The sequence below is a fragment of the Lithobates pipiens genome, unplaced genomic scaffold (assembly GCF_037356315.1).
Source record: "Lithobates pipiens isolate NorthernLeopardFrog02 unplaced genomic scaffold, aLitPip1_a1.2 Scaffold_22, whole genome shotgun sequence".
Taxonomy (NCBI): Eukaryota; Metazoa; Chordata; class Amphibia; order Anura; family Ranidae; genus Lithobates; species Lithobates pipiens.
In genome coordinates, this window is record NW_027507784.1 from 185,179,329 (window position 1) to 185,203,136 (window position 23,808).

The 23,808-nt window shown below is 43.6% G+C and overlaps 1 protein-coding gene across 1 annotated transcript in view; it reads right to left on the reverse strand.

Annotated features, from left to right (window-relative positions):
• Nucleotides 1-18,841, reverse strand: part of LOC143924420 (ATP-dependent 6-phosphofructokinase, liver type) — a 336,686-nt gene extending 317,845 nt beyond the window's left edge. Inside the window, exons 1-2 of the mRNA XM_077448722.1 lie at nucleotides 18,588-18,841; nucleotides 7,705-7,778 (exon numbers count right to left, since the gene is read on the reverse strand). Of these exons, the coding sequence (XP_077304848.1) occupies nucleotides 7,705-7,778; nucleotides 18,588-18,672 (159 nt within the window). The 5' untranslated portion in view covers nucleotides 18,673-18,841. The remainder of the gene's footprint in view (nucleotides 1-7,704; nucleotides 7,779-18,587) is intronic.
• Nucleotides 18,842-23,808: the final 4,967 nt, after the last annotated feature.

The window sequence follows — 23,808 nt, forward strand, 5'->3', positions numbered from 1 at the left end:
GCCGTTACCTCACAAAACACAGCCTGCAATGAGGAATCCATAGCGGACCAAGACTACACAGTTAAGCACCTCTCTTCAACTTCAACTTCTAACGGCACAGTGAGTGAAATTCAACCCGGGACCCCATCCCCAGCATCCACGGACCCCCTTCTGAGTCATATTAGGGGGGAAAGTAACCCATCCATACAGCATATATTACCTATCAGCTTTGCCCCATGGGACATAGTTCCTAGAGATGCGCCCTCACCTCCCACAGACTTTGCCTCCATGATGAACGCATTCTCCCAAATGTTGTCCAGAGGTTTATCTCAGACTGCCACACAGATCACAGCTTCCATCCATGCTGATTTGCAACAATTAGGAACCAGGATTGATGCAATAGAGCAACAATCAGATCAGTCATGCCTACGCATTAACCAAAACACAGCCAGGATTCAAGAACTCCAGGATCATTTAGAAACAGCCACAGCCAAAATTGACGACCTCGAAAATAGGTAGAGGAGATATAATTTCCGTGTTAGAGGCATTCCTGAATCTATCAAGGACATTCATCTCGCTATCCAAGACCTCATCAAAAGTTTAATTCCCACAATTTCACAGGATCGTCTAGAATTAGACAGGGCTCATAGGGCTCTGCAACCTCTTCGCACAGATGGTCTTCCTAGAGACATTATAGTGAAACCTCACTACTATTCAGTGAAAGAAGAGATAATGAAAGTTTCCAGAACCTCAGATTCTCTGTCATTTCAGGACCATTCCATACAAATTTTTTCCGATCTATCACCATACACAGTCCAAAAACGACGAGCTCTTAAACCACTACTTCAAGTTCTGACGAGCAAAGAAATCCCTTACAGGTGGGCCTTTCCTTTACGCCTGAATTTTTCATATCACAATAAATCATACCACTTCTCGACGTTCCAAGTTGGAGAACGACTTCTGCTTCAGTTGGGATTGATTAATCAGGAACTTCCACAGACTCCTACACCGAAAGGAACCTCTTCATCCAAACGCCCCTCACCGACAAGCCCCTTGACGCAAATATGGCAGAAACAGATGCCCAAGAGGTCGAGGGAATCTCCACCAACCTGAATATACACCTGAACTGTCAAATTTTTTGTTTGAAAAATTGACTTCCTTACGGTTTTCCTCAGGGCCGAACCTTTACCCGGGCCGGGTTGATAATAGGTCCTGTTTTTCCTTGGAAAATCTCCAGGTTTTTTTTTTTTTTCCTCAAGAAGAAATTATTTTTATTTTTTATTCTTTATTTTTTTGCTTCCAATGTGGAAAATTTAAAAATATCTTTTCTTTTTTTGACATATAATTTTACTGTGGTGCCTGTATTACCCTCCTCTTCCTCTATAATTGTATTATTTATTTCTCTCTCCAATTGACCTTTTGGCTTTATATTTGATTTTTTTTTTTTTTTTCTTATAATGGCTCTTTCTGCCATTAATTCATGGTCACCCACTTTGTAAAGGAAGAGGAGGGCAGCTGCTCATTATTTATATATCCCCTATGCTTATTTTAGTAGGGGCTCAGATTTATTTTTATTTTTTTCTGGTTTCAGTACCTTTGAGATAATCAACCTCGGCGGCGGGGTTGTCCAGGGTGGGTACAATGCACCCCCCTCTTTACTTCGATAGGAGAACTAAATCTCCTACCGGGGTTTGACTGCAGCGTCCCTTTAGGGCAGCTTTGGGATTTTTTCCCTTCCTATTTTATTTATTGTATACATTACTAATTTTTTTCTGTCTTGAATTGCTATTTTATATAATGCATATTCTGATGTTCTTTTATTTTTTTTCTCTTTTTCTAGCTCTATTCTCTCTTTACCTTCTTCTTCCCCCCTTTTCATCCTCTCTTTCTTACCCTTCCCATTCTACCCACATCCTCCTTCCTATCTCCCTTGTACAGGATCAGGGCCTGGTTGGATTCTCCTCGTTTTTTTTCCACAAGCATTTCTTCAGAAGAACGGGTGTCATCTCCTATCTGCCAGGGATCACCACAAAGACAGGTACTCCTTTCGCACATAAACTCTTCCATGCTCTTCCTTTGATCTCTACTTCACCGGTACAATCTAATCTCCGTATAATGTCCAATAATGTTCAAGGCCTTAATTCCCCAGTGAAAAGGCGTAAAATTATGCAACAATTTCATGCCCTCAAAGCTGATGTTATCTTGATGCAGGAGACGCACTTCCCCCATTTCTTATAACCCCATTTTCCTACACAAAAACTTTTCTCAATTTTATTTAGCTAATGCTCCCAATAAAACAAGAGGGGTTGCGATTTGCTTTGCCAACAAAGTTCATTTTCATCATTCCAAAACGATTAGAGACCCAGAAGGCCGATACATCCTGGTCTCTGGGACAATTAATACAGTGACTTACACGTTTGTTTCCTACTATGCTCCAAACTACCGCCAGGACCATTTTTTTGAAAAGACTCTCTTGATGCTGAAATCCCATCTGAAGGGATTTATTATACTGGCGGGAGATTCGAACATTCCATTTGACCTTTCCTCAGACAGATCTAATCCTACAAAGCCAATGCCCAAAAGACCTCCTAAAAGCAGTCTTAGGGTTGCACATTCCATACAATCAGCAGGCCTAATAGACATATGGAGAGAAATGAATCCCCGATCCAAAGACTATACTCACTTTTCTATCCCTCATAATACATTAACCAGAATAGACCATATCTTTATTCCTCCACATTTCATCTATTTGGTCGAATCCTCCAAAATGTATGATTCCTCTCTCTCTGACCATTCCATCGTTTCTTTAATTATTCGTGGGGGAGGAGGAGATAAACGACCATTCCAATAGCGGCTTAATGAGTCTCTACTAAACAATCAAGCTCACTGTGAGGTATTAAACTCAGCCCTTTCGGACTACTTTACAGATAACAATTCAGACTCAATTTCGCCAGGCTCCCTGTGGGTGGCACACAAGGCGGTTATGCGGGGTAAAATAATTCAACTCTCAGCCCGTCTCAAAAAGGAACACTCTGCAGAGCTTATACGACTCAAAGAGGAATTCCAAACACTTAGCAAAAGTCACAAACGACATCCTACCCCAGAGAGCCTGGCTGAACTTGATAGGGCACGCATCGCACTTAATCTTTTACTCACTACCTCAGCAGAAAAACATCTGCGATGGACAGGAGCTCGCTTCTATTACCAAAAGGATAAAATAGGTGCCAAACTCGCGAGTAAATTGTGTCCTCGAACTCGTACCTCAGTCTTCCCTAAAATTAGACAATCTTCGGGTACCCTCACTCAAAATCCGGTAGAAATTTTGAAATCATTTCATGATTATTATAAAAACCTCTACACTAAGACAACTCATACACATTCCAAAGCTAGGAATCAGTTCCTCGATCACCTCGATCTACCTTACATACATCAATCTCATAAAGAACTAATGGATGAATCCTTTACCCCTGCCGAAATACTTGACGTCATTAAAACCCTTAAATCTGAATCAGCACCGGGCCCCGACGGTTTCTCCGTCAGATATTACAAAACTTTTGGATCAAAATTAGCTCCCTACATGGCCCGGTTCTTTAATTCTCTCCGGGATGGAGCCCCCCTCCCGAATGATTCTAATACCGCATTTATCTCTGTTATACCGAAACCTGGTAAAGATACTAGTGAAGTGGGAAATTACAGACCCATCTCGCTGATCAATAATGATCTTAAAATTATGACTAAGATATTAGCCAACAGAATGTCCAGTTTTCTATCTAACTATATTCATAAGGATCAGGTGGGCTTCATCCCGGGGAGACAGGGAACGGATCAGGTGAGAAGGGCAATTGACTTAATATCACTATTGAATTCGCAATGGGACGGGGGCCCGACACAAGAAGGCCTTCTGCTGTCTTTGGACTTACAGAAGGCATTTGTCTCTGTTTCATGGCCATATCTTTTTGAAATTCTCACCAAATGGGGTTTCGGGGCAAATTTTATGAACATTCTAAAATCCCTATATTCAACCCCCTCTGCTCAAGTACGTCTATTAGGCCACCTTTCTCAACCATTAGATATCTGTAGAGGTACTAGACAGGGTTGTCCCTTGTCACCGTTAATCTTTATTATAGCTATAGAAACTCTAGCCATCGCCATTAGAGCAGATACAAATATTAAAGGTGTTCGCTGTGGTTTAGAAGAGCATAAATGTGCTCTCTTTGCCGATGATATGCTTATATTTCTGACCTCACCCCTAATCTCCACCCCCAACTTACTTCATCTCCTCCGGGACTTTGGAACTATCTCAGGTCTCCAAGTTAACACTTCCAAGTCAGTTGCTCTTAATATTTCAGTTCCCTCATTAACCATCTCCCGACTTGCGCCCTTCTTTCCCTTTTCCTGGGCCACAGATAGGATTCCCTATTTGGGTATTTCTCTCACCAAATGTGTCAGTAATTTATACAATGCTAATTACCCACCCGCCTTCAGATCTTTAGAAGCAGATTTAACTAAATGGTCTAAAGAAGGATTGTCTTGGCTGGGCAGGCTCAATGCAGTCAAGATGAACTTATTTCCTCGAATTTTGTACTTATTTAGAGCCCTTCCCATACCTATTAAAAAGTTGACCCTCAACAAATTCCAATCAAAAGTGGTTGGATTTGTCTGGGGAAAACAGGGTCATAGACTGACGCGTGACATCCTGTTCCGCCGGACAACCCAAGGTGGTTTAGGACTTCCTAACCTCTTTTTATATTATCAAGCAGCACAACTAGCACAATTTTCAGCAATATATACTAAAACTAATAGCCCAGACTGGGTTTCTATTGAGAACCAGGCAGTACCTGACTACACATTAGATCACCTATTATGGAGACCAACAAAACAAAGACCTGCCATATTGTCCCCCACACTTTCTCAATCCCTAGCACTATGTGACAGACTATATAAAAACGAACACCTGATTTCCCCACTGAAACCTCTCGTACATTTATTCCATAACCCCGATTTCCCTCCTGGCCTGAATACCCAAGATTTTCAATGGTGGTTGAACAAGGGCCTTTTCAGAATTGGACATTTCATTACACCAAATGGACCCATTTCAATGGGACACTGCTACTCCAAACTAGAGATGCCCGATTCAGAACAATTGAGACTTTCACAGATTAAACGTTTTATACATTCTCTTGAACTTGACAAATCAAATAGCTACAATGCTACGATTTACGAGCAATGGTGCTTAAAACAAGGTCACCGCAAAGGAGGTATTTCCCTCATCTACTCGTCCCTGGCAGATAGGAGTGACAAACCGACATATGCTCGTTCTTGGGAGGAAGACTTGGACATCCAACTAGATACGGAAATGTGGTTTCGAATTTTTAGACGTTCTTCCAAAGGTATTTTGAATATTTCCTTAATCGAAGCTAATGTCAAAATTCTAACGAAATGGTATTATGTTCCTGTGAGACTTTCAAAGATGTATTCAGAGATTTCACCGCTTTGTTTCAGAGGATGTGGTCTTTTAGGTACAATGTTACATATATGGTGGACATGTCCCCGCATACGAAATTTTTGGAATAACTTTATACATCTAGTGAGGAAGGTCTCGAAAGCCCCAATCCCACAAGATCCTTCATATATCCTTCTGAACCGCAGGCTACACAATACCCCTAAACATACTCAACAACTAATCTTTTTTATGTGCTTGGGAGCCAAGATCACTTTAGCAAAAGCTTGGAAAACTTCTAGGGTTTCCCTTGTGGCTACCAGGCACAAAATCTCCTGGATTATGGTTCAAGAACAAATAGTAGCTAAATTACGGAATACCATTCAACAATTTGAATTGACATGGGATCCATGGGCCCAACACATCAAAGTACAATTGTTTCCAGGACACCTTCGGTCTTAAATTTCACATGGATGGAGCCAGGACCCTGAATCCTGTACATCTCTCCCTTCCTTACCCTCCCTCTTTCTCCTGAATTCATTTTCTACTTCTCTTTTTTTTTTTTTTTTTTGCTTTTCTTTTTCGCAGGATTTTCATATTTAGTTATGGATTTGATGTTGCCTTATTCTACTACATTCTTCCTCAGTTATCCTTTGTGGTTCTAACTGGAGTTTACTAGTTCTAAAGAGTTCATTTGGAATTGAATTGGGAATTTTGAAGTTTGGCAGTCCGTTTCCCTCCGGGGAGCACAATTTCTGGGTGCTGTCCGGGGGTTTAAAGGGACGTAGATGGGGGGTTCTTCGGCGGGAGTCCCCCGAGCTATCCCACTCCACAGTGTGAGCCCATTGGGGTGGAGTGGTGACCTTGGGGGTCTCCTTAGAAGTTGCCGCTATGTTTATGACTTAAATCTTCTACACCTCCGATTTAAACCTTAATCAAATCCCTTTTTTTTTTTCTTTCCCTATTTCCCTTTTATCTATGTGTGTATATATATATATATATATATATATATATATATATATATATATATATATATATATATATATATATATATATATATATATATAATTTTTTTTTTTTTTTTTTTTTTTTGTGTCCCTTTTTTTTTATATATATATATCATTATTATAAATTTTAAATGAAGTGGATCTTTACACTCCAAGTCTTTCATGACATATAATAGCCCCAAATATATCTGTATAAGATACCTTGTATAACTTGTCTTTTTCTTATGGATGCATCCTGCCTTATTTGAATTCTCTGTTTTTTATGTTATGTTTTTGCTTTATTTCTATTTTCGGATTATACATGATGTATTTACCAAAGAGTTAAATTCAATAAAAATTATTGAAAGAGAAAAGCTCTCATCGGTCTTTTGCTGGCCAAAATACCAATTGTGTGTACGCGGCATTAGGGTCCATTCACACAGGGGCAACTTTGAATCCGACATCAAGTCGCCCCAAGTCACGCTACATGGAAAAAAAAAAAATAATTTAAATCACTGTAAGTGAATGGATCAGTCTTAATGCACACTACTGCAGTCACTCCAACTTCAGAAAAGGTTCCTGTACTACTTCAATCCGACTTCTAGGTGACTTGTACACATAGAATTCAATGGAAATCGCCTCCAAGTCGGATTTCCATCTATAGTGAAGGGACTTTACAGGAAAAGTTTCCTCTCTAATAATAAAAACCAGCATGCTTTCCCCCCGGGGGCAAACCAGGCCCTTAGGTCTGGTAAGGATTTTAAGAGGAACCCCTACGCTGAAAAAACGGCATAGGGGTCCCCCCAAAATCCATACCAGACCCCTATCCGAGCACGCAGCCCAGCCAGTCAGGTAAGGGGGTGGGGACGAGCAAGCGTCAGCCTTGTCACAAAGTAGCAGGCTCCCATATAGCAGAAAGGGTGAAATAGAAAGAGAGCCCTGTCAGTCAGTTCTCAGATATGAGCCTGTAAACAGCTGAGACAAACAACAAGGCCTGGCTACCAGGCAAGATGCAGACCTAGGAATGAAGGCTTTATCCCATCCAAAGATCTACAAAGTCTCTGGGCTTCAGGACCCTGAACGGAACTTATTAGGATTTCATATCAATCAAACCCTGGAGCCCCTTCCATGTGTATGTGAGGAACATAGGTGACACATACACACCGTCCACAACCCTGCTAGCCAGTGCCTCAATAATGTATGTCTTATATCTATGATCAGTTGTAAGCAGCTTATATTTAATGACACTTTAAATTAATGCTCCGCACTGAACATTAAAAAAGCACAACAAAAACATACCTCATATATGTGAAAAACCTTAGCACCAACATAAATACCCATGCGAGTAACAGCACGAACTGCAGCATTCATTCCTGAAAAATAAAATACAAATGATAATTCAGTTAGTTCAAGTCTTTCCTATTGATAGCCTTTTCTGATTAATGCAATTTAAAGCACAATTATAGTACAAGACTAAAAATGTCGTAATAAATTTGGAACTCTGTGTGGTCTGGGATACAAAAGATTTGTACATCACAAAAGTAGTCAGACAAAAAAAGATAGAGTTTAGTTGCTTTGCAACAGGCCACTCATTCTACTGGTCAGAACTTATAGTGCAGGCATATACAATAAGCGGACCTCCAGCTGTTGCAAAACTACAAGTCCCATCATGCTTCTGCCTCTGGGTGTCATGCTTGTGGCTGTCAGAGTCTTGTTATGCCTCATTGTAGTTCTGCAACAGCTGAAGGTCTGCTAATTGGATATCCCTGTTAGGCCCCTTTCACACATGCGGACAGTATGTCCGTATTTCATATATCCGTTTGCAGATGAAATACGGACATACATGCATCCCTATGGGACAGAACATGAACATCCACAGACACCCGCTATTGTCCGCCTCCGCAACAGTCCAATTCTGCAGACGGAGGAAAATCCTATTTTTCTATCCGTCTGCAGAGCGGATCGGATGAACAAGGACAGACGGTCCGTGCTCATCCGATCCCCATAGAGGAGAGCGGAGAGCTGACAGGGCGGTCCCTGCACAGTGTGCGGAAACCGCCCTGTGCGCCGCCGGCTCAGCGGGGACAACGGAGCGATCCCCACTGAGCGAGCGGATCATCACGGGGCGGATCATTACTGATCCGCCCCGTGTGAAAGGGGCCTTATAGGGTGTTCTACAGGAGAGCTTGATACATAAGTGTGGCATTAGGGTTCTCAAGTAGATCTGGGAACACTTTAGTTTCCCATAATTCTAAAGTACACATCAGAGGATTCTCCTACTGCTTAAGGAGGCACTAATTAGGAGTGATGGGTTATTTTGGAGTAAATAATGCCAAGGTGGACATCAATTACCAGGATGCAGAACAGATTTCCAGATGATATACAATATGTTTGGCACAATAATTTACATGTCTGCATTTGTGGTTTTACATTTTGAATGGGGTTAAAAAGCCTATGTGATAGCACTGGGCTGGAGACAGGTACTATGTATAAAAGAAAAAAAAAAAAAAAAAAAAATCATCAATCAGCGCCACCCTACAAAAGTGCTACGTGCAAATTACAACAAATTATGTGTAAAAATACAACGGATTATCCGCAGCTGCTGCACACTTATAGTCTGTCAGCTCACCATCAAGTATCTCAATTATTTATAAATAGTTCTCTGTAGACAATGCTAAAATTGTGCACACCATCACCAGCCATTATACCTGCTCACCTCAACAAGAAAGACTCGGAAAGAATTATCTTTACTCTTTTTCCAATACAATCTCACTCCTCCTGCTCCGACCTGTTACTTAGTATCAGCTCTCAAATAGGCAGGATCTATTGAGTAAGCCCAATCAGAGCGCGATGCGTGTGTAGAAGGGAGGAGCCGACCCCGTGACATCACGCAGCCACAGTGGTGAGCGAGCAGATTGTTTTTGTATCGTGCTATGCGAGTTTTCATTGTTACTCCTGCAAGTGTGATTTTAATGGGGCATTTAAAATAATGACATGGAGAGCACAATGTATCCTTTATTTATATTTGCATGATTTGGAACCATATCTTGAGAGGAAACATCTTACCTGGGAGGCTGCCTATTTGAGAGCTGATACTAAGTAACAGGTCGGAGCAGGAGGAGTGAGATTGTATTGGACAGAGAGTAAAGATAATTCTTTCTGAGTCTTTCTTGTTGAGGTGAGTAGGTATAACAGCTGGTGATGGTGGGCACAATTTAGCATTGTCCACAGAGAACGGCAAGAGCACAATGGTGGAAGATTTATTTGCTGGAGGTGACAGGTACTTTTTATGAAGACATCAGTGACCCCTAATGTCTCCCCTGCACCCCATGATCCAGCTGATCAAGCACAGACTGTGCTTGATTGGCTGCTAGCATGTAAAAGTGATTACATGGTTCTAAATCCATATCTATTTTAAACAAAGGCCCAGAGCCTGCAGATCACAACTGAAACAAACTTATAGCTGCTGACACACCTTTAGCTGGTTTACCGCTTTAGGCTTTAGACATACAAGACAAGTCCAAAGGGCAGAAGAAGTTATAAGGCAGATTAAATACATATGAGAGTTGTTTTTACCTGCCAAAAGGATATGTATTGCAGTCCATTCTGTCCTAAAATTTACACAGGACAGTCCTGCCTGGCAGTGTAGGGGACCTGATCCTCCTCTGCTCAATTTCACTTTCACTTGCAGGTCTCCTTCCCAACCCCACCCTGCAAGTGGAAGATGAAAAAGACAAGCAGCAGACTAATAAACTCATCTCTGTTCTCTCCTACCATCAGCACGCTTCTGCTGCAACAGACCTAACTTCTTGAGCTTTGCTGTACAGGGAATACAAGAGGCTGGTACCAAGTAAAATTAAAGTGGACCTTGCAGTAAAATATAGAGTTCACTTACGGATACGGGTCTGGGTTTGATTCCCCCCTTCCCCAAAACCCTTCTATTAGTGGGTGTAAAATGGACTTGTTAAAAAAAAAAAAAAAAAAAAAAAAAAAAGGTAAGGTTTATACTTGCCTTACCCCAGTCTTCCGTTTCTGGCACCTAGGCATGGGTGATGTCACACTGGTACCAGCTAGATCCTGGGGAGTACAGAGAACCTGAAATCTCATGAGAAGATGTTCTTGCTCTAGAGTCTAGACCAGTGATGGCGAACCTTGGCACCCCAGATGTTTTGGAACTACATTTTCCATGATGTAGTTCCAAAACATCTGGGGTGCCAAGGTTCGCCATCACTGGTCTGGACTACTGGAGCGTCTTCTCATGAGATTTTGTCTGCTCTGTATTCCACAAGAATCTTCCCAGAAGGACGGCAACGTCACTCTGATGGTGCAGAAGACAGGAGTAATGCAAGTCTCACTTTTTCTTTTTTTTTCTTTTACACCTACTAACTATAGGTGATTAGTAAAAAAAAAAAAGAGGAGGTGGCCTGGGTAATTAGAGCATTTTAATGCAAAGTCCACGTTAAAGTGTAAATACTATCAAAACCACCAAATCCAAAAACGGCAAATGTCAAGGTAATATGATTAATGCAAAGTATGTTTGTACTTATCGGATTCCAGCAGCACTCCCCAATGCAGATTAGAAATGTATATTCTTTACTTCCTGAAAGTAATCAGGGGGTGGGGGGGGGGGGTCACAGGCTCTTCTGTGATAGAAACACCCATCTCTGAAAAGAGACATGTTCCAATCCAGACATAACATTAAACCACAGGTCAGCTTGCTATCAGCTCGTATTTGCACCCCCCGATCTGTGAAACATCCTGCATCATATGCATGCCCCACACCATTTTGCAAAGTAGACATGAAGCTCTTCATCTTTACTTGAGCCGTCAGCCCAAGGCTGTTTCCTGCAAAAAGGGGGACGGTGAAGTGACACCATATGTCGCTTGTTGTTGCCAAAATGAGAAGGATCACATGAAAAAACTAGACGACAATAGAAGAGCAGCCAGACTACTAGGTACAAAAGATACAAAGAAATACAAAAGATACCAAATGTTATATAAATGTAAATTGTAGCCTTCAAATTTTAAAAAAGGTTAATTACCACTTTAACTACTTTCCGACCGCCGGCTGTCAAATGACGGCCAGGCAGCGGACCTATTGTGGCGGGAGGGCGTCATGTGACGTCCTCCCGTTTAAACAGGGAATGCGCGCAATCGTGCGCATCCCTGGTTTCTTCGGTGGTGGTGTGTCACAGAGACACCGCTCGCCACCGCAGGGGGTGAACAGCCATTGGGTATGGCTGTTTACCACGTGATCGGCCGTGATGAAGTCACGGCCGATCACAGATGGTCACACCCCCACTGTGCATGGCGCAAGCACGCGATCACCGGGAACACTGCTCGTCACCGACGCTGGTAAACAGCCATTGGCCGGCTGTTTACCCACGTGATCGGCTGTGATCGTCTCAGAGCCGATCACTAAAATGTAAACAAACCGCGGTAACGAGACGTTACCGGGTTCTCCTCCTCACACACCGATCATGTGCGAGGAGGAGATTGCGGTAACATTACACCGCTTACAGTGTACACCAATCACACTGATTGCCCCCCCCCCCCCAATAAAGAGAACCTGTCACCACCCCTCATAGTACATGTCACTCACAGTCCATCAGAGTACCCGAGTACCCGTCACCGCCCTTCAGAGTACCCGAGTACCCGTCACCAGGCCATCAGAGTACCCGAGTACCCGTCACCAGGCCATCAGAGTACCCGTCACCAGGCCATCAGAGTACCCGTCACCAGGCCATCAGAGTACCCAAGTACCCATCACCAGGCCATCAGAGTACCCGTCACCAGGCCATCAGAGTACCCGTCACCAGGCCATCAGAGTACCCGTCACCAGGCCATCAGAGTACCCAAGTACCCGTCACCAGGCCATCAGAGTACCCAAGTACCCATCACCAGGCCATCAGAGTACCCAAGTACCCGTCACCAGGCCATCAGAGTACCCAAGTACCCGTCACCAGGCCATCAGAGTACCCAAGTACCCGTCACCAGGCCATCAGAGTACCCAAGTACCCGTCACCAGGCAATCAGAGTACCCGAGTAACCTATTTGCAGCCCATGCCTCATAGAATATACGTTGGGGTGTTTGCTTTCCAATATTGGGTCATTTTGTGGGTAATTGCACTGTCCTGGTGCTCCAGGACCTTCAAAAGTGTGATGGGTAGGAATGAAATGAGATGCGTCATTTATGCTCCTAGAACGCCTGAAGGTACTACTTCAATGTTCGGCCTCTCTATGTGACTAGGCTGTATAAAAGTCCTGCACATGTGGTATTGCCATACTCGGGAGGAGTAGAAAATGTGTTTTGGGGTGTCATTTTTGCTATATACATAGCTATATACATGCTATGTGTTAATAAAAATATCTCATAAATTGACAACTTTGTGAAAAAACAAAAAAACAAACAAAAAAAAAAAAAAAAAACGAGGTTTCATTTTTTTCCACATATTCCAAAAACTCCTGGAAAATAATGAACTATTCAAAAGACTCATTATGCCTCACAAATTATACGTTGGGGTGTTTGCTTTCCACAATGGGGTCATTTTATGGGAAATTCCATTGTCCTGGTACTCCAGGGCCTTTAAAAGTGTAATAGGTGGTTGAGAAATGAGATGCGTCATTTTTGCTCGTAGACCGTCTGAAGGTACTACATCAATGTTGGTGTTCTGTATGTGTGGCCAGGCTGTGTAAAAGTCTCACACATGTAGTCTAAAGTAAAAGTCTCACACACATCTCACTCCATACTCGGGAAGAGTAGCAGAATGAATTTTGGGGTGTAATTTGTTGTAGGCATATGCTGTATGTGAGAAATAACCTGATAATATGACAATTTTGAAAAAAAAATAAAAAAATAAAAAAGGTCTTAATTTTGCAAAGAATTGTGGGAAAAAATTACAACTTAAAAAAAAAAAAAAAACCTCACCATGCTACTTACTTAATACCTTGGAATGTCTATTTTCTAAAAAGGAGTCATTTGGGGGGTTTTGTATTTTCCTGACTTGTTAGTGTCTCAAGAAATGAGGTACGCCTGATGTACTGAAGGCCTGATCAGATGTGATCAATTTTCAGTGATTGGCACCATAGTTTGTAGACTCTATAACTTTCACAAAGACCAAATAATATACACTAATGTGGGTTATTTTTACCTAAGATATGTAGCAGTATAAATTTTGGCCAAAATTTATGAAAAAAAATTACTAATTAGCAAAAATGTATGACAGAAACAAAGAAAAAGGCATTTTTTTCACCAAATTTACGTTTTATTTTATTTATAGCACAAAAAATGAAAAACCCACTAGTGATTAAATACCACTAAAAGAAAGCTCTATTTGTGTGGAAAAAAGGACACAAGTTTCATATGGATACAGTGTTGCATGACTGAGTAATTGTCATTCAAACTGTGAGAGCACTGAAAGCTGAAAATTGGTCTGGTCAGGAAGGGGGTGTAAGTGCACGGTATTGAGGTGGTTAAAAGCTAACTCCACCTTTCTGAGCATGCTTCTTGTTACACCCATATTGTGGGTGTAACATGAAACAGGGTCAGAGTCTGCAGAAGCTGGGGGTTCTCATGTCTAGCTTGGAATTGGTGTGGCTGTGAGTTGCTCTGGCACAAAGTCATGTCATTCATTCACAGGAACTTATGAAATTAAATGAAAAACTACAAGTCTCATCTGTCACTGTGGCAGAGGGACTTGCAGTTCTCAATGGAGCATATGTATGGCGATGTCACCCACATGTAGTCCATGGATACTTCCTCCAGCCCCCTATATGAAGGTCCATACCTCAGTAGAGACCAGCAGCTGCAGAAAGAGTGTGAAGGGGACATGGCATTGCACCCATGACATGACCGCACCGGTCATGGGTGTAGTGTTTTTCAAGTTCCCAGCAAAAAAATGCAGACATACCGTATTTTTTTCGCACCATAAGACGCACCTAGGTTTTAGAGGAAAAAAAAAAAAGTTATATATATATATATATATATATATATATATATATATATATATATATTCTGAACCAAATAATGCCCCAAAATATTTAATATTATACTACTACAGGTGGGTGGTGGAGACACAGCAATACCACCCCCTATGAAATCATGACTTTTTTTTTTTTAAACACAAATAGAGCTTTCTTTTGGTGGTATTTAACCACTTGCCGACCGCCGCACGACGATGTACGTCGACAGAATGGCACGGGCAGGCATATGGGCGTACCTGTACGTCCCTGCCTTCCCGCGGGTGGGGGGTCGATCGGGCCCCCCCCGGTGCCTGCGGCGGTCGGTATTCGTTCGGGAGTGATCCGGGATGAGGGGGCGGCCATTCATTCATGGCCACCCCCTCGCGATCGCTCCCGACGAATGAAAATGCTCCGTGACATCACTTCCTCTCCTGTAATGTAAACACAGGAGAGGAAGTGATGTAATCGCTCCTCCGTGTCGGTATTTTTCGTTCCGACACCGAGGAGAGAGGATCGGTGAGTTGCACCAACACGACACTACACAGTAGAACATGCCAGGCACACTCACACCCCCCTGATCACCCCCTGCCCCCCACGGTGACACCAATGTCTTTTTTTTTTTTTTTTTGCATTGGTGTCATTTGTGACTGTAATAACTGTTAGGGCAGTTAGGGTTAGCCCCCTTTAGTTCTAATGTACCCCCTAACCCCCCCCCAATAAAGGTTTAACCCCGTGATCACCCCCCATCGCCAGTGTCACTAAGGCTGGGTTCACATTGCAGCGGTTTATGAGAACGAATGTGATTCGCACTGCACTGCAGTGCAAATCACATCCGATCTCTGTGCGATTCGAGTTCAGCCATACAGATAGTATGGCTGAATTCGCGCCGCACCCGCCGCAAATTCGCACGGGACCCTTTTTTTGGTCCGCAGCAGAATCGGATCGCATGGGTGTTCACACCATGCGATCCGAGTTTGCAGATCGCACTGCGATATGCGAACTGATCTGGGGGTATCATTAACATTTCACTGACACTCCCAGCAGTTCGCATAGGGCAGTGTGAACTGCCGCCGGGAGGCATGCGATGCGGGAACCCGCCGCGGATTCGTGGCGTTCCCGCATCGCTCCAGTGTGAACCCAGCCTAATAAGCGATCATTTTTCTGATCACTGTATTAGTGTCACAGGTGACGCTAGTTAGGCAGGTAAATATTTAGGTTCGCCGCAGCTTTTTATAGCCCCAGGGACCCCCATATACTACCGCATAAAGCCCCCTGATTGCCCCCTAGTTAACCCTTTCACCAGTGATCACCATATAACTGTTACAGGTGACGCTGGTTGGTTAGTTATTTTTTTTATAGTTTCAGGGCACCCGCCATTTATTACCTAGTCTCACTAGTGTACCCCTAAATTTAGGGGTGTCTACTTTCCAAAATGGGGTCATTTGGGGGGGGGGGGGGGGTTGTGCCATCTTGGCATTTTATGGCCTTCAAAACTGTAACGCCCTTAGAAAGCCTGAAGGCGGTGCTTGGTTTTCGGGGCCCCGTACGCGGCTAGGCTCCCAAAAAGTCCAACATATGTGGTATCCCCGTACTCAGGAGAAGCAGCAGAATTTATTTTGGGGTGTCATTTCACATATGCCCATGGCATGTGTGAGCAATATATCATTTAGTGACAACTTTGTGTAAAAAAAAAAGTTTGTAATTTTCCCGCAACTTGTGGCAAAATATAAAATATTCCATGGACTCAACATGCCTCTCAGCAAATAGCTTGGGGTGTCTACTTTCTAAAATGGGGTCATTTGTGGGGGTTTTGTGCCATCTTGGCATTTTATGGCCTTCAAAACTGTAATAGGTAGTGAGAAGTGAAATCAAAAATTTACGCCCTTAGAAAACCTGAAGGCGGTTCTTGGTTTTCGGGGCCCCGTACGCGGCTAGGCTCCCAAAAAGTCCCACATATGTGGTATCCCCGTACTCAGAAAAAGCAGCAGAATTTATTTTGGGGTGTCATTTCACATATGCCCATAGCATGTGTGAGCAATATATCATTTAGTTACAACTTTGTGTAAAAAAAAAAAAAAAAATTTTTTTTTTGTCATTATTCAATCGCTTGAGGCAAAAAAATAAAATATTCAATGGGCTCAACATGCCTCTTATCAATTTCCTTAGGGGGTCTACTTTCCAAAATGGGGTCATTTGGGGGGGTTTTGTACTGCCCTGCCATTTCAGAAATGAGATAGATGAGGCAGTCGTAAACTAAAAGCTGCGTAAATTCCAGAAAACGTACCTTAGTTTGTAGATGTGACAACTTTTGCGCAAACCAATAAATATACAGTTATTGACTTTTTTTTTTACCAAAGACAAGTGGCTGAATACATTTTGGCCTAAATGTATGACTAAAATTGAGTTTATTGGATTTTTCTAATAACAAAAAGTAGAAAATATCATTTTTTTTCAAAATTTGCGGTCTTTTTACGTTTATATCGCAAAAAATAAAAATCGCAGAGGCAATCAAATACCATCAAAAGAAAGCTCTATTTGTGGGAAGAAAAGGACGCAAATTTTGTTTGGGTACAACATTGCATGACCGCGCAATTACCAGTTAAAGCAGCACAGTGCCAAATTGTAAAAAGACCTCTGGTCATTTACCAGCAAAATGGTCCGGTCTGAAAGTGGTTAATCACTGCTGAGTATTTTATTTTTTACTAAATGAGCGAAAAAAGAATTAAAAAAAAAAAAAAAAAAAAAAAAAAAATTAATAAATACCTTTCTTAGTTTGTTATAAAATTTTGTAAATAATCATTCATCATAAATTTAGGCCAAAATGTATTCTGCTAAATTTGGTAAAACTATCCCAAAATTGGCGTTTATTATTTAGTCTGTAGAAAAGTTATACAGTCCATAAATGATGAGAGAGATGTATTGACCTATCTGCTCAAAGTGTTGTTTTTACTTTTTTTTTTAACATACTGTCACCAGTACAGCATCATCATAACTGGTGTGGCAGTGATCAGGGGCACTGGTGGAAAAAAAAAATTATATATATGTTATTCAATTTTTTACCAATATTTTTTTTCATACCGTGACCAGCGCTAGTGCAGTCCTGGCTGTGGCATAGAGTGGTGTGATGTGTTTTAGCACATTGCACGGCTTGTTTCTCTTTCCAAGTTCATTGATGTTACCGCACGGTGACATGGGGTACCATCCAGTGCTGCATTATTGCACACTGCACATCACACCAACCTCCGAGTTGTGAACAATTGTTCACTATGCGTCCTAGGAACAACCTGTGCTTCTTCAGTGCGTAAAAAAAAAAAGCTAATTGCTGCACACAGTGTGAACAATGCAATGACAGGCTGTTGGCAGCTTCAGCTATTTGTTGAGCTGAAACCACCGCAGGTAATGGCTGGCTCTGTGCACAGGCATGAACAGCTGTGGCTGTCAACAGTCTAATCATTGCAATGTACTGGCTCGGTAGCCATTGCTATCTGCACAGAGCTGCCAATCTCAGCCACAGAAATTAAGATTTTTGTCGCTTAGATCCACAGTGTGGCTAAAGGGCCATGTAAATGGCACCAGAGGGCTCATTTAAACGAGCGCCAAGACCAATCCTTCATACTGAGAGGCTTTTAGCTGTGTTTACATCCACCTCAGAGCTGCGTGCAGACAGCCCACAGAAGTGGGTGCAGATGCAGACACAGATTCAGGTCAATTTCTGACATGTGGGCACAAGCAGGTGCATGGATCCAAACGCACAGCGTCTCTGCTCAAACATATGACTGTCTGTATTCACTTCTGTGGGCTCCCTGTGCACAGATCCCAGGAGGAGGCCCCCTGCATGTCTGAATGAGCCCTAGATCTGCCTGGTGTTCAGAGATAGATATATATATATATATATATATATATATATATATATATATACACACACACATATACATATACACACATACACACATACACACACACACACACACACACACACACACCTATGATAGATATCTAAGTGTTAAAGGAGTGAAGAAAGGTTCCAGCACTGGGCATGCCCTGAGAGGAAGCACTGTAGTGGTAGGAGCTCCTCGTGCCCTCACATGTTGTACACAGCCCTGTGTGTTGTAGTGTGTGGTGAGTGCTCATCCTCCTCACACAGGAAGAGCTGACTCCAGGCCGCCCTGAGCTCACACACCGTGTGCTGCCCATAAGACGATAATATGATTTGCACTGACCTTGTGCATCTCCCCCACTGGTCAGGACGGCTAGAGCTTTCCCGGCTCCGGACATACGGAGACTTTCTAGGTCTGGTGCTGCCATGGTGGTGGTGATGTCTCTCCTCAGGACGGTGATAGAGATGAGGCGACCCCCGGACTGGATGCAAAGCAGGAATGTGCGTGTCCGACGTGCTGCTTCCTATTGGAGCGACCTTCGCCCCTCCTCACAGAACCGCCAGCTGTGGGAGTGTGCTGAGACACGAGACATTCCCTTCTAATACTGCTGTATGGGCTCACTGACCTTTACTGCCGCTGGAGGAGGATGTGTGATTATACACAGCATGGTTGAGAATAATACATAGCATGGTGGAGGTGGGTGGAGAATAATACATGGCATGGTGGAGGGGATAGAGAATAATACATGGCATGGTGGAGGGGGATAGAGAATGATGCATGGCATGGTGGAGAGGGATAGAGAATGATACATGGCATGGTAGAGGGGGATAGAGAATAATACATGGCATGGTGGAGGGGGGTGGAGAATAATAAATAGCATGGTGGAGGGGGATAGAGAATAATACATGGCATGGTGGAGGGGGATAGGGGGATAGAGAATAATACATAGCATGGTGGAGGGGGATAGAGAATAATGCATGGCAATGGGGGGGGGGGGGGGTAGAGAATAATACATGGCATGGTGGAGGGGGATATAGAATAATGCATGGCATGGTGGAGGGGGATAGAGAATAATGCATGGCATGGTGGAGGGGGATAGAGAATAATACATGGCATGGTGGGGGGGTAGAGAATAATACATGGCATGGTGGAGGGGGATAAATAATAATGCATGGCATGGTGGAGGGGGATAGAGAATAATACATGGCATGGTGGAGGGGGATAGAGAATAATGCATGGCATGGTGGAGGGGGATAGAGAATAATACATGGCATGGTGGAGGGGGTAGAGAATAATACATGGCATGGTGAAGGGGGGGTAGAGAATAATACATGGCATGGTGGAGGGGGAGAGAGAATAATACATGGCATGGTGGAGGGGGATAGAGAATAATGCATAGCATGGTGGAGGGGGATAGAGAATAATACATGGCATGGTGGAGGGGGGTGGAGAATAATAAATAGCATGGTGGAGGGGGATAGAGAATAATACATGGCATGGTGGAGGGGGATAGAGAATAATACATGGCATGGTGGAGGGGGATGGAGAATACTACATGGCATGGTGGAGAGGGATAGAGAATAATACATGGCATGGTGGAGGGGGATAGAGAATAATGCATGGCATGGTGGAGGGGGATAGAGAATAATACATGGCATGGTGGAGGGGGATATAGAATAATGCATGGCATGGTGGAGGGGGATAGAGAATAATGCATGGCATGGTGGAGGGGGATAGAGAATAATACATGGCATGGTGGAGGGGGGTAGAGAATAATACATGGCATGGTGGAGGGGGATAGACAATAATACATGGCATTGTGGAGGGGGATAGAGAATAATACATAGCATGGTGGAGGGGGATAGAGAATAATACATAGCATGGTGGAGGGGGATAGAGAATAATGCATGGCAATGGGGGGGGGGTAGAGAATAATACATGGCATGGTGGAGGGGGATATAGAATAATGCATGGCATGGTGGAGGGGGATAGAGAATAATGCATGGCATGGTGGAGGGGGATAGAGAATAATACATGGCATGGTGGGGGGGGGGGGTATAGAATAATACATGGCATGGTGGAGGGGGATAAATAATAATGCATGGCATGGTGGAGGGGGATAGAGAATAATACATGGCATGGTGGAGGGGGATAGAGAATAATGCATGGCATGGTGGAGGGGGATAGAGAATAATACATGGCATGGTGGAGGGGGGTAGAGAATAACACATGGCATGGTGAAGGGGGGGTAGAGAATAATACATGGCATGGTGGAGGGGGAGAGAGAATAATACATGGCATGGTGGAGGGGGATAGAGAATAATGCATAGCATGGTGGAGGGGGATAGAGAATAATACATGGCATGGTGGAGGGGGGTGGAGAATAATAAATAGCATGGTGGAGGGGGATAGAGAATAATACTTGGCATGGTGGAGAATAATACATAGCATGGTGGAGGGGGATAGAGAATAATACATGGCATGGTGGAGGGGGGTGGAGAATAATACATGGCATGGTGGAGGGGGATATAGAATAATACGTGGCATGATGGAGGGGGGTGGAGAATAATACGTGGCATGATGGAGGGGGGTGGAGAATAATACAGGGCATGGTGGAGGGGGATAGAGAATAATGCATAGCATGGTGGAGGGGGATAGAGAATAATACATGGCATGGTGGAGGGGAGGGAAGAATAATACATGGCATGGTGGAGGGGGATGGAGAATAATACATGGCATGGTGCAGGGGGTGGAGAATAATACAAGGCATGGTGGAGGGGGATGGAGAATAAACATGGCATGGTGGAGGGGGTGGAGAATAATACATGGCATGGTGGAGGGGGATAGAGAATAATACAGAGCATGGTGGAGGGGGATAGAGAATAATATATAGCATAGTGGAGGGGGATAGAGAATAATACATGGCAAGGTGGAGAGGGATAGAGAATAATATATGGCTTGGGGGGAAGGATAGAGAATAATGTATAGCATGGTGGAGGGGCATATAGAAGAATACATAGCATGATGGAGGGGGGTGGAGAATAATACATGGCATGGTGGGGGTGAGAGAGAATAATACATGGCATGGTGGAGGGGGATAGAGAATAATACATAGCATGGTGGAGGGGGATAGCGAATAATACATAGCAATGTGGAGGGGGATAGAGAAACATATATAGCATAGTGGAGGGGGGTGGAGAATAATACATGGCATGGTGGAGGGGGATATAGAATAATATATAGCATGGTGGAGGGGGATAGAGAATAATACATGGAAAGGTGGAGGGGGATAGAGAATAATACATGGCATGGGGGTAGAGGATAATATATGGTATAGGGGGTAGAGAATAATGTGTAGCATGGTGGAGGGGGATGGAGAATAATACATAGCATGGTGGAGGGGATAGAGAATAATACATAGCATGGTGGAAGGGGATAGAGAATAATACATGGCACGGTGGGGGTGAGAGAGAATAATACATGGCATGGTGGGGGGCGGGGTAGAGAATAATATATGGCATGGGGGGGAGGATAGAGAATAAGGCATAGCATGGTGGAGGGGGGATGGAGAATAATGCATAACATGGTGGAGGGGGATAGAGAATAATACATGGCATGGTGAGGGTGATAGAGAATAATACATGGCATGGTGGGGGGGGGGATAGGCAATAATACATGGCATGGTGGGGGTGATAGAGAATAATACATGGCATGGTGGGGGGGGGTAGAGAATAATATATGGCGTGGGGGGGGGCATAGCATGGTGGAGGGGGATAGAGAATAATTCATAGCATGGTGGAGGGGGATAGAGAATAATACATAGCATGGTAGAGGGGGATAGGGAATTTTATTACTTGGACATATGGCTTATTTTATAATGGAACATAAGTCATTTGTTTGCAAAAGCATCACAGTTGTAGTTCCTGCTGTCAGTCATGGATTGTATCCTTATCTAAGGTTCTTAGCTAAAGGGTCTTCTGCCCAGATTCATGCAGGTTTCCTGCTGATGTAGACTTGAGTTCTCCTGTTTCACTCCGACGGGAGGGGATGTTCTTATTGACCATACTGAGCACGGAGTTTTAGTATATATTGTGACATAATAGAAATAGTCATTTAATCAGAGTATTAAGCACTTTGCGCCCACACTATAGCCAAAAGACGGCTACAGAGCAGACGCTAACTGCCGGGAGGGCGTCCCTGGACGTCCTCCTGTTTACTTCCCCTCTGCGCGCCGCCGCGGGCATGCATCGGGGAAGTTCTGAGCTGGCCGTGTCCCTTGGACACAGCCAGTCATAGATCGCTGTAAATGACCAATCACAGCGGCTGTTTCCAATGAAAGATGATCTCATATGTAAACATATGAGATCATCTCTCATCGCCGGCTCTCCCACCTCACACAGAGACAGCGGGTGAGGAGGGAGAGATGAACCGCTGAGAGATGCAGCGGTTAGTGGGAAAAAAAATAATAAAAATAAAAAAATAAAGTGCCCATCTGCCATCTGTCCCCAGTGCCATGTGTGCCACATATTAGTGCCATCTGACATCAGTGCCATGTTTCAGTGTCACATGTCATCAATGCCAGGTATCAGTGCCATCTGTCATCAGTGTCACGTGTGAGTGACTTGTATAGCGCTACCTATGTGAACTGAATCGCCTCAGGGCGCTTTCTTGCCACCAGAGTCCATCTGCGGCTTTTGCGTGGTCCATTACCCCGTAAGGTCCTGACACGCTTACAAACACATACAACATTGACATACACATACACATATTAAGGCCAATTTTTTTTAGACAAGGTCTAATTAACCTACCAGCATGTCTTTGGAGTGTGGGAGGAAACCGTTGCACCCGGTGGAAACCCATGCAGGCACAGGGAGAACATGCAAACTCCAGGCAGATGGTGTCATGGTCAGGATTTGAACCAGCGACCCTATTGCTGCTAGGTGAAAGTGCTAACCACTACACCACTGTGCTGCCCTGTGCTGTCATCAGTGCCACGTATTAGTGCCATCTCTCATTAGTGCCATGTGTCATCAGTGCCACTTATTAGTGCCACGTGTCATTAGTGCCATCTGTCATCAGAGTCACATCTCATCAGTGCCACGTATTAGTGGCATCTGTCATCAGTGCCACGTATCAGTGCCATCTGTCATCAGTGTCGCGTGTCATTGTCCTGGTGCTCAAGGGCCTTCAAAAGTGTAAATCCTTGTACACACGATCGGAGAATCCGTCGGAATGTGTCCTGTCGGACCGTGTTGTCGGATAATCCGACTGTGTGTGGTATGCATCGGAATGTTTACGTCGGAATATCTGTCGGACCCAAATTTCCAACTTGTTGGAAATATTTCCCGACCAACTGGTTCGATCGGACATACTCCGATCATGTGTAGAGAATTTTGATCGGACCAAGTGCCACGCATGGTCAGATCAAATTCCTACATCAAAGCTATTGGCTACTAGCCTGAATGTTAATCCCATCGTAACGAAATTACGTCATCACGTTCTGAAAGATCGGATTTTTCGACAACTTAGTCCGACCGTGTGTATGCAACAGTTTTGGACAAGA